General features: G+C 47.4%; 1 protein-coding gene across 3 annotated transcripts in view; it reads left to right on the top strand.

Moving 5' to 3' along the window:
* Positions 1-18,499, top strand: part of MTMR8 (myotubularin related protein 8) — a 511,753-nt gene that overhangs the window by 419,689 nt on the left and 73,565 nt on the right. For all 3 annotated transcript variants that reach the window (XM_078640107.1, XM_078640110.1, XM_078640108.1), the window contains 2 exons: positions 826-960; positions 5,511-5,637. In XM_078640107.1, coding sequence (XP_078496233.1) covers positions 826-960; positions 5,511-5,637 — 262 coding nt within the window. The remainder of the gene's footprint in view (positions 1-825; positions 961-5,510; positions 5,638-18,499) is intronic.

The raw sequence follows: 18,499 nt of genomic DNA, 5'->3' as shown, positions 1-18,499 counted from the left end.
CTTGAAAACAAACAAACGATCAACGCGTTTCAGTGCTCCTGGCACCTTGCTCACGATCGTGCGCCCATTACTTCGTTGATTCGGAGGAGTGAATAATATATATATATATATATATATTTCCATATTCTCTGGGCAGATCCAGAGAAGGTGCTTGCATACGTCTTTTTTTTCTTCAACCTGAGAGTTTAGAACAGGAGGGAGTTGGTACTGTTTAGGAAGTGTGTATGCTAAGGCACAACACAGCTTATTTCATATTAGTAATTACTCATGAAAGTATTTATTGTATCTTGGCTATTTTTTGTATATTATCCGCCAGTAATGCAACAATGACCTTTCAAAATATCCACCCTTCCACATCTATGTGCCTTACTCTTGAAGCCCTGTTGATGTGCACATAGTTGATAGCTATGAATAAACCAGACTGCAGAGATTTCTGAAGGTAGGGTTACTAGCTCTGCCAAGATTCGTCACACTGGTTGCACAGTATTATCTGAAGTTCAAATTGTTATTTTTTCACTTTTGTTGGGTGGTGTAGTAGGATGTTTGAAGTGAAAATACTTCAGCAGATGACTGTAACAATGAAGAGAGGAAGTAAGATTAAGAAAATGAAAAGCATGTGCCAGCCACCTAATCCATTGTTAAACATTTGAACAAGTTGGACATTATATGCACTCTATGAGCATTGTGTCATCACTTATGTGCGGGTGTTTGCCTACTTCAGTTGAATTGCCAACTCATGTTTCTTGTTTTCACAAGGATTGGTATATTTTTAGAAGCTCCTTCTCAGTCGTTGGAATAAATAGAAGCTTGGATTTTTCTCCACAGAATCTTTGAAAAGACACATTCCTTGTGGCCTTTCCTCCTGCGGAAGGAACAGGAGTTCCTGAACCCTCTGTACAAAGACTCCTCTCCCTTAGCACTTGGGGCACTTCAACCAAACACACTGCCTTTTAGTTTCAAGTAAGTCTTTGGTTTCAGCTTTCGGTCTTATTTGTTGCAGGTGATTTACCAAGAATACTAGACAAACATTGTACCAAAGCTTAGGGGAGGGGCAAGGGAGATGGATGCAGAGGAGTGGGCAGTGCACATGATATGTATGTACACATCAGCCTTTCAGTTTTCTTTACTAGTGATAGAGGTTTTTCTAATTGGGCCAGATCTCAGTTAAGTAAAAGCACAGGAAGGCTCTTTCCACACACTTGATTGAAGGATGAAGCTGCTTTTTGCCCACTATGCCACCTCAGGACCAGACATAGACAAATTAGCCTTGGTCCTGCTCCAATGGAATTAGTCCTTCCCACATTGTCAGATGAAGTGACTTCATATGGGAACGCAAGCAACCCCAGACTGGTTCTGCCTAGTTAGGTCTTGTCAGTGAGGTATAGCTCGAGTCCTGTGGTGCGGTCAGCATTGGATCCGCATCTGCGCATGCTGGTTGCATTTAGGGCTTTCCACTGGCAAAAACAAAAAAGGCATGGGTGCAGCTTGTGAAATAATGTTAGCCACTGGTATTAACTTGCACCTCTTCCCAATCCATGCCTTTTTTTACCCATGTTGCTACCTCAGACAGAAGCCAGCAATATGCAAGTCAGCCTTGGTCTTGCTCTGACAGGAACAGTCCTTCGATCACCTTGCTGTTGCTGTTGATGCCCTAAGTATGACAGGTATCCAAGATGTGGGTTCTGTGTTCACAGTGCCATAGTATTTTAGCTTTATGTTACAGGCAAGGCCTAAGTAGGCACAGTGAGCACAGAACCCTGTGCTCACTGTGCCTTTGTACTGAAGCTTTACCTCACTGACGAGGCCCAAGTAGGGTTCTGTGCTCACTGTGCCTTTGTACTGAAGCTTTACCTCACTGACGAGGCCCAAGTAGGGTTCTGTGCTCACTGTGCCACAGTAATGAAGTATTACCTCACTGACGAGGCCCAAGTAGGGTTCTGTGCTCACTGTACCGTAGTACGGAGGATGTTTTACCTCACTGTTGACGCCCAAGTAGGGTTCTTTGCTCACTGTGCCATAGCACTGAAGCTTCACATCACTGGCTAGGTTTACGTAGACAGAAACGGGTCTGGGATTCCTTGTGTTGCCGTCTATAGTGGACCTGCCCTGGTATTTCAGGTTGGACTGTTCCTATTGCAGCAGGACTAAGACGGGTTTGCATATGGCAGGTCTCTGTTTACAATGTATGTACAAGCAAGATCCTTGCGCTCAAATTCCTATTGCCAGCTGCGCGCCCCACGAGTCAGGAAAGCGCGTCTTGGGGGAAGGACTTTCTCGGCCTGTACGGCGAAGTTGTGGAATGCCCTCCCACCCGCCATTCAGTTGGCTACATCAGAAACTGGATTTAGGAAACAATTAAAAACATGGCTCTTTACCCACTAGATCAGTGCCTCTGTTGCTTTTTTGTACTGCCTGTATTGCTCACATAGCGCCGGGACACCTCCGGGTGAGGTAACTGTTCGCGCTTTACAAAACTCTGTATTATTATTATTATTATTCTGTTTAGAGTATCATGGTGGGTGAAAAGTGATGGATCGGAATGTGGCCCTGAGCGATCACCAGTAGCTGATATTAATTCAAGACTTCCTTTCATCGCCTTGTAGTTTGTTGCTGTTGACGTTTAAAAAAATATAAATTTTTCGTTTGTTGCTGTTGAAACTTAGAAGTGTGGCATTTTTCTCTCATTTTCTCCACCATTCCATTGATTTATGTTTTTTACAGAGCCTCAAAAATGTCCATACCTGGGGAAGAAAGCTTCTCTCCATTTAAAGTTGAACTTAGTACAGTGCAAACTGAAGTGCATTCATTTGAACTGATGCTGAAATGTAACCTCCTGCATTTTCCATGGAAAAAGTAGCTATAGCATCTGTCAAAAAAAGTAGTCAAATATGACAATACTTTCTCGTGGACCGTTGTAAGGAAGTGAATGAATCACAGGACATCAGGTTGATGTGAAAGCAAGGTTTATTCCTTGTAAGGATCCCATCCATCAATACACTCCAGACAGGAGGAAGGCTCAGCTTCAACTGCCTTCACAATCCCATTGACATGTTCTTAGCAACAGAAGCTCAGAATGTGACCACAGTCTATGACCAGAATCGGGTGTCCAATTTGCAATGCTATTTACCATAAAGACGTCCTTTACTCCTGGAAATATAAAAGAGGGTTTAAAGTGTTTCAGTGAATCTGTCTCGCTTACATTCTGAAAGCTATTTTTAAGTATTCATGTAAACCAAACACTTCTCCTCAGAAAGGTTGCTTCATGAAGGAGTATCACTTTGGTGCTGTTGTGACCAAACCAAATATAGGAGATACAGAGTACCTTTGCATATGTTTGGCAACTGGTAAACATCCAAACCATTACAGTTGTTTCATGAACTACCACGTCACCAGAAGGCCAACAGACACTTCAAGTAGACAATTGACTGTATTGTTTTTCAGTTGTCCATTTAAATAAAACATTATTTGAATGCAATATTGCTCTGTATAAAACTTGTCCACTATCCCGCTCGTTGGTGGAGATAGTGTAGTGTTATCAAATATAATACTGATATCCATGATGGACAACTAGGTTAATAATTTAAGTACATTTTTCAAATATACTGAAGCAAATGGTCAGATTCCACAATCATTAATGTAGGTTTTCATTCTTCCAAAGTCAATTAACTGAGTGCCTATGATTTTGGTAATTACATCCTGGTGTCTGCAGTGCTATGAAATGGCAAAACTAGGACATCACTGGAGCTTATTAAAAATAATACTTTTTTGCTGATGTGTGAGAAGACGCATAGCCATATTTGTGCTCCCAATGACAGACATATTTTTTACAGTGTCCGTTAGGGAGTGATCCTGTAACCGACTCGGAGTTCAAAGGCGCCCTTAGAAATGGCATACATGGAAGTGTTTTGTTTCAGGTGCTTACTCCGTGGATTCTCAGCTGGGAAGTGAAGATCTGGTCCGTATTAAATGGGTTAGACTAGAAACCTCAATGACTGGAGTCACAAGCCCAGTTAGATCAGGCAGGCCTCCTCTGCAGGAGCTGTAGTAAGATTAAATCAGAGGAGGTCTAAATCAGGCCACACGGGTAACGGGCACTGCGAAGACCACCCTGAACCAGCTTCCCTGTTGGTGACACACCTCACCTTCATGTAGTGGTGGTTCCTCCGCAATTGCGAAGGAACATCGGCCCACTGGCTCAGCACTCTGAAACAAAAGGTGCAACCCAGTTACCCAAGTGTAGCCCTTGACTTCCACTGCAAAGTGTCAAGAAGAGGGTATAAACACCTCTTACACAAATAACTCAGCGTTACATATTTATTTAATTTGTTAACTTTTCTGGTTTGATGAACATTTGTTTTAATTCACTACAATGTAAAGTAACACATTTTTTCTATAAAAAAACATAATATACCCCAAACAAGGGGTGATGGCACAGTGAAAGTAACTATAAGTGCAGAAAGTGTGTACGTGCTATGTACAGAAATATATACATGTGGCTGATAGGGACCATAGAGTGTTAGAGATCAAAACCTGTTGAGCTATTCTCTATCCACCATCAATTTCTTGAAAAACAGCCCACATATGTTATTTTTTTGTGTGGACTTTTCGACCCCTGGGCTTAGATTATTTAAAACGGGGTCAACATCAGGACGCAAAAATATATAGGAGACACCAATTGATTGGGGCAATTAGTCGTACAGTCAAAAGAATGACTAAACACCGGTCTTTGAATTGTTTTCCAAAGTAAGTATTCATAAATGTTGGTCAGTGTGAACTGGACCTCAACTGTCCAGTCAACTGATTCCCTGCAGGAAAGTCTAGTAATGTTTTACATGTTACCAAGGGAGCTGAAACTTCGAAAGGTAGCTTTAAATCCTCAAAATTATGTTTGTTTTTCAAACCTGCTTTAGGTGCAATTTCTTTTTCTTAACTCTCCTAGTTCAGATGTCACTCCCGGGAGAGTGGAAGTCAAGGGATACATATCTCCTATAGGGGCCAGCAGCTGAAAAATAAAACTATAATTGTATTTTTTAGCTGCTAGCTGAGCCAGCGTGTGTGGGGATAGGCGGGGCCGGGCCATAGGAGGCGGGGCGGAGTGATGTGCACTGCTAACTGAGCATGTCTGTTTGGCCGGCCATCTTAGACCGGCAAAACAGACATGCGCAGTTAGGTTTCTCCAACCAGTCTGTATTGCACAGCCAGGTTGGAGAAACAGCACAGACTCCCTGTGCCTGAGCGTGCTTTAAACAAGCCTTCTCTGGCCAATCCCTGCGCTCCTCACATGCAGCATGAGAGCAGCACAGGGATTGCACAGGGTGTTTCTGATGCTGTCCCAGGGGCTGCAAGGGACCAGGAAGCAGATGAACTCCAAAGCGGCAGAAGGAGCAGCAGATAAGTTTTATTTTTATTTATTATTCCCCCATTCATCCCCCTCGTTCCCTTCCACCCCCAACCACTGTTAATATGTGTGGGCCGCCACTGCCTTCATGTCCTTTCTGTCCTGTCTCCAGGTTCTGGTGTGGGATGTACAACCGCTTCGATAAGGGAATGCACCCCAGACAGTCCGTGTTGGACCGCCTCCTGGGCTGCATGAGGGAGAAGAGCACGCTGCACAGCAACAAGAAGGAGCTAGAAGACGTGAGTGCCTCCCAAACATGCATCTCATGATGTAGATTTCCTTTAGACCAATGTCAATTTGTATACCTCCCGTCTTGTCAATTTACATGTACAGGTGGTAATGAGGAGGTATATTGGTCATAGGAGACTGTCTGCTGTCTTTGTTTTTCAGAAAAATGTCTGATTTTACTGTGCTTTAAACCAGGTTTTAAAAAAAAGTATCTAGAATAAGAAGCCTAAAATAAGATTTAAAAAACAAAAACGGATATAGTGATATGCAGATCAGTTGTTCATTTTGTACACTTCATCAACACTTTGCCGGCTGTTTCTTGTCACCTTTTTTGTCAAGGATTCTATTTTTAATTGGATCTTTAAAAAAAAAACGCTCCTTTAATGTAGTCCTTTTCTGTTTTGCGTGTTACGCATCGGCAGGGTGTAGAAGCTGTGAACTGCCATGTCCTTGCCTGGGGCTACCCACCAGCTGCATCCCTTCTTTGCGTCTTGCTTTCAGGGTTGCCTTGGTAATATGAATTTATCCTGGCATTAAAAAGGTAGATTTTGTGGAGCTTAATGGCAGTCTGAAACAATCATTTTATCACGACTTTAACAGGGAAGTTAGCTAAAAATACCAGGGTTGAATGAGTGTCGACCAGTGGCTTCATTCAAAATGATGGGGCCCCCAGCAGAGTATGGCTAGGGCCCCTGGAGGCTGCATTGTCCCAATGATAAACATAGGCCCTGGGCTGACTCTGGTACCCCTGGAGGGTGGAGGCCTGCTGCACCGCAGGGGCCACTGTTATCCCCTGTACAAATGGCTCACCAACCTTCACCCATACACCTTACAACCCAAATAGGTTCACTCTAGATGTGCCTGCCCTCTTTTTGCTCCACTGCCCATTATGTCTAAGGCATGCTGATGCTCCACCCATCATAGTGTTAGACAGGGAGAGCTGGGGACCTGTGTATGCGGTCATGCTTGGCTGTTCCGCCCAGCATCGAAAACTGTAATCCCAACCATTTCATATAGGACTCAGAGAGCAAGGGGTACAGTGGGTGTTTCCTTGTGATGCCTGCCAGATCAGCCCAGTATAGAGGACTTTAATCCCACCCATAATAATGTAGGACTCAGAGAGCAGGGTATAGGCGATGTCGGGTGGGGATGTCTACCAGATCAGCCCAGCATTGAGGACTGTAATCCCATCCATCATGATGTAGTACTCAGAGAGGAGGGGTACAGTGGGTGTTGGCTGGTGGTGCATGGTGGTTTAGTCAAGCATTGAGGACAGTAATCCCACCCATCATAGCGTAGGACTCTGAGAGCAGGAGTATAGTGGGTCTTGGCTGTTGGCACGTGGTGGTATATTCCATCATTTAGGACCGAAATCCCACCCATCCTAGTGTAGGACTCCAAGAGCAGGGGTACAGTGGGTGTTGGCTGATTGTGTGTGGGGTTTAGTCCAGCATTGAGGACAGTAATCCAACCCATCATAGTGTAGGACTCAAAGAGCGGGGGTAATGTGGGTGTTGGCTGGTGGTGCGTGGTGGTTTAGCACAGTATTTTGGACTGTAATCTCACCCATCACAATGTAGTATTAGGAGAACAGGTGTACAGGGGTGTTGGCTGGTGGTGCGTGGTGGTTTAGCACAGAATTTTGGACTGTAATCTCACCCATCTCAATGTAGTATTAGGAGAACAGGAGTACAGTGGGTGTTGGCTGGTGGTGCCTGGTGGTTTAGCACAGCATTTTGGACTGTAATCTCACCCATCTCAATGTAGTATTAGGAGAACAGGAGTACAGTGGGTGTTGGCTGGTGGTGCGTGGTAGTTTAGCACAGCATTTTGGACTGTAATCTCACCCATCTCAATGTAAGATTAGGAGAACAGGAGTACAGGGGTGTTGGCTGGTGGTGCATGGTGGTTTTGTCCAGCTTTGAGGACAGTATTCCCACCCATCATAGTGTAGGGCTCAGAGAGCAGCGGTACACTGGGTGTTGGCTGGTGGTGCTTGGGGTTTAGTCCTGGTTTGAGAACTGTAATCCCACCTGTCATGGTGTACGACTCAGAGAGTAGGGGTACAGTGGTTGTTGATTTGTGATGCCAGCCAGCTCAGCCCAGTATGGAGAACTGTAATTCCACCCATCATAGTGTAGGACTCAAAGAGCAGGGGTACAGTGAGTGTTTGCTGGTGGCGCGTAGTGGTTTAGTCCAACATTGAGGACAGTAATCTCACCCATCCCAATGTAGGATTAGGAGAGCAGGAGTGCAGTGGGTGTTGGCTGGTGGTGCATGGTGGTTTAGCATAGCATTTTGGACTGTAATGTCACCCATCACAATGTAGGATTAGGAGAACAGGAACACAGGGGTGTTGGCTGGTGGTGCATGGTGGTTTAGTCCAGCTTTGAGGACAGTTATCCCACCCATCATAGGGTAGGTCTCAGAGAGCAGGGGTGCACTGGGTGTTGGCTGGTGGTACTTGGGGCTTAGTCCTGCTTTGACGGTACAAAAAGGGGGGTTGAACCCATGCAGTCGCGGGGACCTGGGCGCTATATGGTATACAGAAAAAGGGGGTCCCCGCAAGGAGAAAGTATTGTGTATAACACACACTAAGAAAGTTTATGGTCCAATTAAACTAGAAAAACTTCAATCCAAATTACTTATGAAAAGTATTGTCCTTTATTTAACAATACCTGATTTAGTTTATAAAACAACCATCGTATTTACATTTAGTAATAAGCCCCAATCGGGTAGGAAAAGAAAGGGAAGAGGGAGTGCTCAGGGCAGTGTAAAGTCATAGAGAGATAAGTACAATCAAGAACAAGCATTTACAATGCAATGGTCTCGGCATCATTACAGGTAGAGCTATTGGCATTGCTCATGACATTTTTTTTCTTTAAATCATAAATAAATGGCATTGTCATTTACATTGTCAATACACACCACTCTGCACTCAACTGCACTCACCTGCACTGCACTCAACTGCACTCACCAGCACTGCACTGCACTTACCTGCACTCACCTGCACTGCACTCAACTGCACTCACCTGCACTGCACTGCACTCAACTGCACTCACCTTCACTGCACTGCACTCAACTGCACTCACCTGCACTGCACTGACCTGCACTGCACTGCACTCACCTGCACTGCACTCACCTGCACTGCACTCACCTGCACTGCACTCACCTACACTGCACTCACCTGCACTGCACTGCACTCACCTGCACTGCACTCACCTGCACTGCACTGCACTCACCTGCACTGCACTGCACTCACCTGCACTGCACTCACCTGCACTGCACTCACTTGCACTGCACTCACTTGCACTGCACTCACTTGCACTGCACTGCACTCACTTGCACTGCACTGCACTCACCTGCACTGCACTGCACTGACCTGCACTGCACTCACCTGCACTGCACTGACCTGCACTGCACTGACCTGCACTGCACTGACCTGCACTGCATTCACCTGCACTGCACTCACCTGCACTGCACTGCACTCACCTGCACTGCACTCACCTGCACTGCACTGCACTGCACTCACCTGCACTGCACTCACCTGCACTGCACTCACCTGCACTGCACTGCACTCACCTGCACTGCACTCACCTGCACTGCACTCACCTGCACTGCACTGCACTCCACTCCACTGCACTGCATTCACCTGCACTGCACTCCACTGCACTGCACTCGCCTGCACTGCACTCACCTGCACTGCACTGCACTCGCCTGCACTCCACTGCACTGCACTCCACTGCACTGCACTGCACTCACCTGCACTGCACTCACCTGCACTGCACTGCACATACCTGCACTGCACTCGCCTGCACTCCACTGCACTGCACTCACCTGCACTGCACTGCACTTACCTGCACTGCACTCACCTGCACTGCACTGCACATACCTGCACTGCACTGCACTCACCTGCACTGCACTGCACTCACCTGCACTGCACTGCACTCACCTGCACTGCACTGCACTCACCTGCACTGCACTGCACTCACCTGCACTGCACTGCACTCACCTGCACTGCACTCACCTGCACTGCACTGCACTCACCTGCACTGCACTGCACTCACCTGCACTGCACTCACCTGCACTGCACTCATCTGCACTGCACTCACCTGCACTGCACTCCACTCCACTGCACTGCACTCGCCTGCACTGCACTCACCTGCACTGCACTGCACTCGCCTGCACTCCACTGCACTGCACTCGCCTGCACTCCACTGCACTGCACTCGCCTGCACTCCACTGCACTGCACTCACCTGCACTGCACTGCACTCACCTGCACTGCACTCACCTGCACTGCACTCACCTGCACTGCACTGCACTCACCTGCACTGCACTCACCTGCACTGCACTCACCTGCACTGCACTCACCTGCACTGCATTCACCTGCACTGCACTCACCTGCACTGCACTCACCTGCACTGCACTGCACTCACCTGCACTGCACTGCACTCACCTGCACTGCACTCACCTGCACTGCACTCACCTGCACTGCACTGCACTCACCTGCACTGCACTGCACTCACCTGCACTGCACTGCACTCACCTGCACTGCACTGCACTGACCTGCACTGCACTGACCTGCACTGCATTCACCTGCACTGCATTCACCTGCACTGCACTCACCTGCACTGCACTCACCTGCACTGCACTGCACTCACCTGCACTGCACTGCACTCACCTGCACTGCACTCACCTGCACTCACCTGCACTGCACTCACCTGCACTGCACTCACCTGCACTGCACTCCACTGCACTGCACTCGCCTGCACTCACCTGCACTGCACTCACCTGCACTGCACTGCACTCGCCTGCACTGCACTGCACTCGCCTGCACTCCACTGCACTGCACTCACCTGCAGTGCACTCACCTGCACTGCACTCACCTGCACTGCACTCACCTGCACTGCACTCACCTGCACTGCACTGCACATACCTGCACTGCACTGCACTCGCCTGCACTCCACTGCACTGCACTGCACTCACCTGCACTGCACTTACCTGCACTGCACTCACCTGCACTGCACTGCACATACCTGCACTGCCCTGCACTGCACCGCACTCACCTGCACTGCACTGCACTCACCTGCACTGCACTCACCTGCACTGCACTCACCTGCACTGCACTCACATGCACTGCACTGCACTCACCTGCACTGCACTGCACTCACCTGCACTGCACTCACCTGCACTGCACTCACCTGCACTGCACTCACCTGCACTGCACTCACCTGCACTGCACTCACCTGCACTGCACTCACCTGCACTGCACTCACCTGCACTGCACTCATCTGCACTGCACTCACCTGCACTGCACTCCACTCCACTGCACTCACCTGCACTGCACTGCACTCCACTCCACTGCACTGCACTCGCCTGCACTGCACTCACCTGCACTGCACTCGCCTGCACTCCACTGCACTCACCTGCACTGCACTCACCTGCACTGCACTCACCTGCACTGCACTGCTTTCACCTGCACTGCACTCACCTGCACTGCACTCACCTGCACTGCACTGCACATACCTACACTGCACTGCACTCGCCTGCACTGCACTGCACTCACCTGCACTGCACTGCACTCACCTGCCCTGCACTGCACATACCTGCACTGCACTGCACTCGCCTGCACTCCACTGCACTGCACTCACCTGCACTGCACTCACCTGCACTGCACTCACCTGCACTGCACTCACCTGCACTGCACTCACCTGCACTGCACTCACCTGCACTGCACTCCACTCCACTGCACTGCACTCCACTCCACTGCACTGCACTCACCTGCACTGCACTCCACTGCACTGCACTGCACTCGCCTGCACTGCACTCACCTGCACTGCACTCGCCTGCACCCCACTGCACTGCACTGCACTCACCTGCACTGCACTCACCTGCACTGCACTGCTTTCACCTGCACTGCACTCACCTGCACTGCACTGCACTCACCTGCACTGCACTGCACATACCTGCACTGCACTCGCCTGCACTCCACTGCACTGCACTCACCTGCACTCACCTGCACTCACCTGCACTGCACTGCACTCACCTGCACTGCACTCACCTGCACTGCACTGCACATACCTGCACTGCACTGCACTCGCCTGCACTCCACTGCACTGACCTGCACTGCACTCACCTGCACTGCACTCACCTGCACTGCACTGCACTGCACTCACCTGCACTGCACTCACCTGCACTGCACTGCACTCACCTGCACTGCACTCACCTGCACTGCACTCACCTGCACTGCACTCACCTGCACTGCACTCACCTGCACTGCACTCACCTGCACTGCACTCACCTGCACTGCACATACCTGCACTGCACTGCACTGCACATACCTGCACTGCACTGCACATACCTGCACTGCACTGCACTCGCCTGCACTCCACTGCACTGCACTCACCCGCACTGCACTGCATTCACCTGCACTGCACTCACCTGCACTGCACTCACCTGCACTGCACTGCACATACCTGCACTGCACTGCACATACCTGCACTCTGCACTCACTACTCTGCACTCACTACTCTGCACTCACTACTCTGCACTCACTACTCTGCACTCACTACTCTGCACTCACTACTCTGCACTCTGCACTCACTACTCTGCACTCTGCACTCACTACTCACTACTCTGCACTCACTACTCACTACTCTGCACTCACTACTCTGCACTCACTACTCTGCACTCACTACTCACTACTCTGCACTCACTACTCACTACTCTGCACTCACTACTCACTACTCTGCACTCACTACTCACTACTCTGCACTCACTACTCACTACTCTGCACTCACTACTCTGCACTCACTACTCTGCACTCACTACTCTGCACTCACTACTCTGCACTCACTACTCTGCACTCACTACTCACTAATCTGCACTCACTACTCTGCACTCACTACTCACTAATCTGCACTCTGCACTCACTACTTTGCACTCACTACTCACTACTCTGCACTCACTACTCTGCACTCACTACTCTGCACTCACTACTCTGCACTCACTACTCACTACTCTGCACTCACTACTCACTACTCTGCACTCACTACTCACTACTCTGCACTCACTACTCACTTCTCTTCACTCACTACTCTGCATTCACTACTCTGCACTCACCACTCTGCACTCTGCACTCACTACTCTGCACTCACTACTCTGCACTCACTACTCTGCACTCACTACTCTGCACTCACTACTCTGCACTCACTACTCTGCACTCACTACTCTGCACTCTGCACTCACTACTCTGCACTCTGCACTCACTACTCTGCACTCTGCACTCACTACTCTGCACTCTGCACTCACTACTCTGCACTCACTACTCTGCACTCTGCACTCACTACTCTGCACTCTGCACTCACTACTCACTACTCTGCACTCACTACTCTGCACTCTGCACTCACTACTCTGCACTCACTACTCTGCACTCACTACTCTGCACTCACTACTCTGCACTCACTACTCTGCACTCACTACTCTGCACTCTGCACTCACTACTCTGCACTCTGCACTCACTACTCTGCACTCTGCACTCACTACTCTGCACTCACTACTCTGCACTCACTACTCTGCACTCTGCACTCACTACTCTGCACTCTGCACTCACTACTCACTACTCTGCACTCACTACTCACTACTCTGCACTCACTACTCTGCACTCACTACTCACTACTCTGCACTCACTACTCACTACTCTGCACTCTGCACTCACTACTCTGCACTCACTACTCTGCACTCACTACTCTGCACTCACTACTCTGCACTCACTACTCACTACTCTGCACTCACTAATCACTACTCACTAATCTGCACTCACTACTCACTACTCTGCACTCACTACTCACTACTCTGCACTCACTACTCACTACTCTGCACTCACTACTCACTACTCTGCACTCACTACTCACTACTCTGCACTCACTACTCACTACTCTGCACTCACTACTCTGCATTCTGCACTCACTACTCTGCACTCACTACTCTGCACTCACTACTCACTACTCTGCACTCACTACTCACTACTCACTACTCTGTACTCACTACTCTGCACTCACTACTCTGCACTCACTACTCTGCACTCACTACTCACTACTCTGCACTCACTACTCTCTACTCTGCACTCACTACTCACCACTCTGCACTCACTACTCTGCACTCACTACTCTGCACTCACTACTCTGCACTCACTACTCTGCACTCACTACTCTGCACTCACTACTCTGCACTCACTACTCTGCACTCACTACTCACTACTCTGCACTCACTACTCACTACTCTGCACTCACTACTCTGCACTCACTACTCTGTGCACTCACTACTCTGCGCACTCACTACTCTGCGCACTCACTACTCTGCGCACTCACTACTCTGCGCACTCACTCCTCTGCACTCACTACTCTGCACACTCTCTGCACACTCTCTCTGCCCACTCACTACTCTGCACTCACTACTCTGCACTCACACTCTGCACTCACACTCTGCACTCACTACTCTGCACTCTGCACACTCACTCTGCACTGTGCACACCACTGATATCATGGAATCTTCCACCACACTTTCTAAAACTCTATAGTCCGAAGCATAATAGGCACAGAACCAAAAGAAGGGTAGACATTGCTTAAAATAATCTTATTGTATTTATGAGAAGCAAAAGCGAGACTGTGAAATGTGCTGAATATCAGTTTGTTACGAATCAACAGAGTGGAGTTAGAGAACCAAGAAATAGTAATTTAGAATCCGGGTTAGAAGGAGTAGTAATCACAAGCTGAGGATCAACGGGCGCGAAACAGCGTGGTGGGCGCGCAGGAGACGCAGCGTGAGCGTGCACATCAGCTGAAGATCGCCGGAGAAGACACCGAGCCTGCCTGCTGCCTGTTGACTGACCCGCTGCAGAGGGAAAGAGCCCGGTGAGTGGGGGTAGAGGGAGAAGGGGGGCGGGAGAGAGGGAGTGGGCAGAGAGGGAGGGTGTGTGTGTGTGTGTGCGTGCGTGCGTGCGTGTGTCTGTCTGTGTGTGTCTGGTGTGTGCCTGCCTGCCTGCCTTTGTGTGTGCGCGTCCACAGACCCTGGTCGGCTCGTGCACCGCTCTGTACTCCCTTGCGAGCTTACTCGGCGACAATAGTTCTCGTTGCCGAGACCTAAAAAAGGGTGAATTCGCTACAATTTTACATAGAATTCAAAATGACTCAAATAAAGCCAAAACAGTTAAGGCATCCTTTGAAAACTGTCAATCTAAGAACATTCCAAGGCTACATACATAGTTGAAAATAATCATGGGCATGTGCCGGAAGTCCAGAAGAGAAAAGAAGAGGCGTCGACATTTCGATCCCTAGCCGTAGGTTACTTTGAATCCTATAACGGGGTCTTCATCAGGACAAATGCAGGGGGGTAGTGGGGCATTTGAATCTGTAATTTAAAACTGATGGTTTGATCAATTTGTTTGTGCGACCTATCGCATGTCTTGTTGTTTAACATCAATGAAATCACAGTTACCATGGTATCCGGGCCCAGTAGGGACTCCAGACATGAGGATTAGTAAAACCAAGCTCACGGTCAAGGTCTAACTAAATGATATTCAATATCAACATAGATAAGATAGAAAGATAAAGAAATTTTGTTTCATGGCTATACTTAGCAACTCAATTATGAAGTCTGTAGGGACTTGAACCGGGGCCGGTCTTTTGTCTAACTCCTCACGCATCACATCCAGAGCATTCTGTTGAGGAATGCTGGTGTAGAGCGATATAATGTCGCACGCCACCAAGAGTGACTTAGATGGGTCAAAGGGTCTCTCATCTATCAAGTTAATAGTTTGAGTAGTGTCCCGAAGATAAGTCTGAGTGTTAAGGGCGATGGGCTTTAGAAAGAAATCAATATATTTGCAGACTTCATAATTGAGTTGCTAAGTATAGCCATGAAACAAAATTTCTTTATCTTTCAAGATGAATTCTATGTGCAAACCAAGGGAGTAGCCATGGGGGCCACCTTTGCCCCAAATCTGGCTATCATCTTTATGGATCATTATGAACAACAGCACATTTTTTCGCCACACAATCCTTTTCGGACCAATCTGACCCTATGGGTCAGATATATTGACGACGTCCTTTGTATCTGGGAAGGAAATAAACAACAATTGCAAGAATTTCATGTCTGGCTTAATCTCAAAAATCCCCATATTCAATTTACTATGGAATCAAGCAATGAGACGATACCATTCTTAGATATTTCGATCTATGTTGATGGAGACCATTTACATACTACCTTGTTTAGAAAACCCTCAGAGCGTAACTCCCTTTTGCAGTATGAGAGTCATCACCCCAGAGGCCTAAAAGACAATCTGCCTGTGGGGCAATTTCTCAGAATCAGACGCAACTGCTCCACTCGAGCGAATTACATCATGGAATCTGAGATTCTAAATGACCGTCTCATTTCTCGGGGATATCCAGCCCGAATGGTAAAACGTGCGAGGAAACGAGCGTGGTATAACCCACGTGAGAGTCTGTTGAACCCTGAAATTAACAATCAGACACAATCAGAACGCATCATTTGTGTCACTACCTTTTCCACACGCAGCAATGAAATAAAACGAATTATCAATAAAAATTGGCCCTTGATAGCCGATGAGATTAAACAACCGTTTCTCCCCCTCCATTCCTTTAAAAGGGCCAAAAATATTCGTGACATGGTGGTCCATTCCTTTTTGGAACCAGAGCGACAACCAAGCATAACCACTTTATGGAACTTGCCGCAGGTGGTTGGACATTACAGATGCGGTACCTGTACTGCATGCGATACCACCATCCAGACCAAGTCATTTGCCCATGGTGGACGGGTTTACACCCTTAAGCACTACACCAACTGTAATTCAACTAGCGTGATTTATATGATACAATGTCCATGTAGTTTTATATATGTTGGTCAAACACAACAGAAAATAAAATCTCGCATCTCCTCTCAATGTAGAAGACTACGATGTAAAGTGATGGGTGCCCCCCTGGTAGAACATTGGCAAAAGACAGGACACATGGTGTCAGACCTGAAATGGTTAGTCCTTGAAAAAGTTTCTTTGGGGAGAAGAGGAGGCAATCTGAATACAGCTCTAAACACACGAGAATCTAAATGGATGTCCCTTCTGGACACGATTAAAAATGGGCTTAACGAACATGACAGTAGCTTGGCACAATTGGCAGCTCTGGGGTAACTTACTGGAGTACTAACTCATCGATCCTGTCTGGCCCCATCCTCCTTTTCCCTGAGTTTACACTGAACAAGACAGACAATGTCTATAACGGCTCTGGGATGAGGTATTCTAATAGTGTTATTATGTAATGTGACAGAGCTTTATTGAACACATAATAAATGACACACTTTTTCTGTTTATTGACACCAGATGGCGCTCGTCTACACTCTCATGTTGGAGAAGTGCACGAGCCAGGTAACTATAATGATTGGTATTAGACACTACCATATATGATATTGCTTATTCACATATATTATGCATAAGAATTGTGATTAGATGACATTTTGCCATAACTACTCGACTACAACCTCCTGTGAGAGAGTTGCTCGAGTTTGGTCACTGTTTACAGTAATTTTTTCGTTATTTCTTGATATATCTCTCTTCTTTATTATTTTTTGTTCTGGCATCAATTAATTTCAAATCAAGGCACTTACTAGAATCCCACGGATTTATAGCGCTAGATAGGCTCTAGTGTTTGAGTCCCTTTTCATGTTTATTAAGCTTGAATAGCACCAACCCCGCCCCTATCTCCGCGAAGCCGTCTGGCGGAGTTGAGTCTTTTTCCCATGTCTATTAAGTGTGAACAACATTAACCCCACCCCAAACTCCGCGAAGCTGTCAGACGGAGTTGGTGTTGAGTAACAGCAGACTGCAGCCACTTTGAAAGAAACCGGTAACTATCAATGCCCCCGTGTGTATTTTTCCTGACAAATTCCCTCTATTAAAAGATCTTAGTTGGGCAATTCTGATGGCTTTCCTCTCCTGTAGGATATTTTCCAAACGAGGTCTGCCTTCCCTGCAATGGATTACGGGAAGCAACGCGGCGGCTAGCACATTGACGTCGGTGGACGTAGCAGTCGTCTAACCCTCGCCTCGTTCAAATTTGAGATCGAGCTTGTAAAACATAACTAGACACATTTATAGGTATGTTATATTCCTTCCTGCCGATTACCAAGTAGGCACCTTATTCGATCCGTTACTGATAAATCTTCTATGATTATTTTTGCAGTGTCGAAACCATATAACATTTATCAATTGCCTGGACTCTCGGTATCCCGCCATGTTGAGTCCAAATGTAAGTTTATCTTTATAATCATGGTACATTATGGCAACAGGGCCAAGTATTTGCTTTACTAGCTGGTCCTCTAATTTATCTTCACAGTAAAAGCAACGCTATCAAACCACTTCAGAACCAATATCCCCTGGGTCAAGGCCGACAGCGTTTTACTACTTGTATCTAATGTAAGTGACCAGATGACTTAATTGTTTTCGTTGGTCCTGCATTAAGAATGTCATGTTGTTAAACGAGTTTCACCATTCTCATTTTAATCTAGAATTCGTGTAATTGTTTGATACCTTGCCCGGGTGTGGATAACGGCAACTGGTATCTTTATACCAACATCACTCTTTATAACCACGTGCCAAAATTTGACGTAAGTTTATTCATGAGGTATATTACTGTCTGATATGATGCAACACCGGTTAATCTCTCCTCTTATGTTGATATTGAATATCATTTAGTTAGACCTTGACCGTGAGCTTGGTTTTACTAATCCTCATGTCTGGAGTCCCTACTGGGCCCGGATACCATGGTAACTGTGATTTCATTGATGTTAAACAACAAGACATG

The sequence above is a fragment of the Lissotriton helveticus genome, chromosome 4_2 (assembly GCF_964261635.1).
Source record: "Lissotriton helveticus chromosome 4_2, aLisHel1.1, whole genome shotgun sequence".
Taxonomy (NCBI): Eukaryota; Metazoa; Chordata; class Amphibia; order Caudata; family Salamandridae; genus Lissotriton; species Lissotriton helveticus.
Note: the sequence above shows the minus strand (reverse complement) of the source record. Positions and strands in the feature narration are given on the sequence as shown.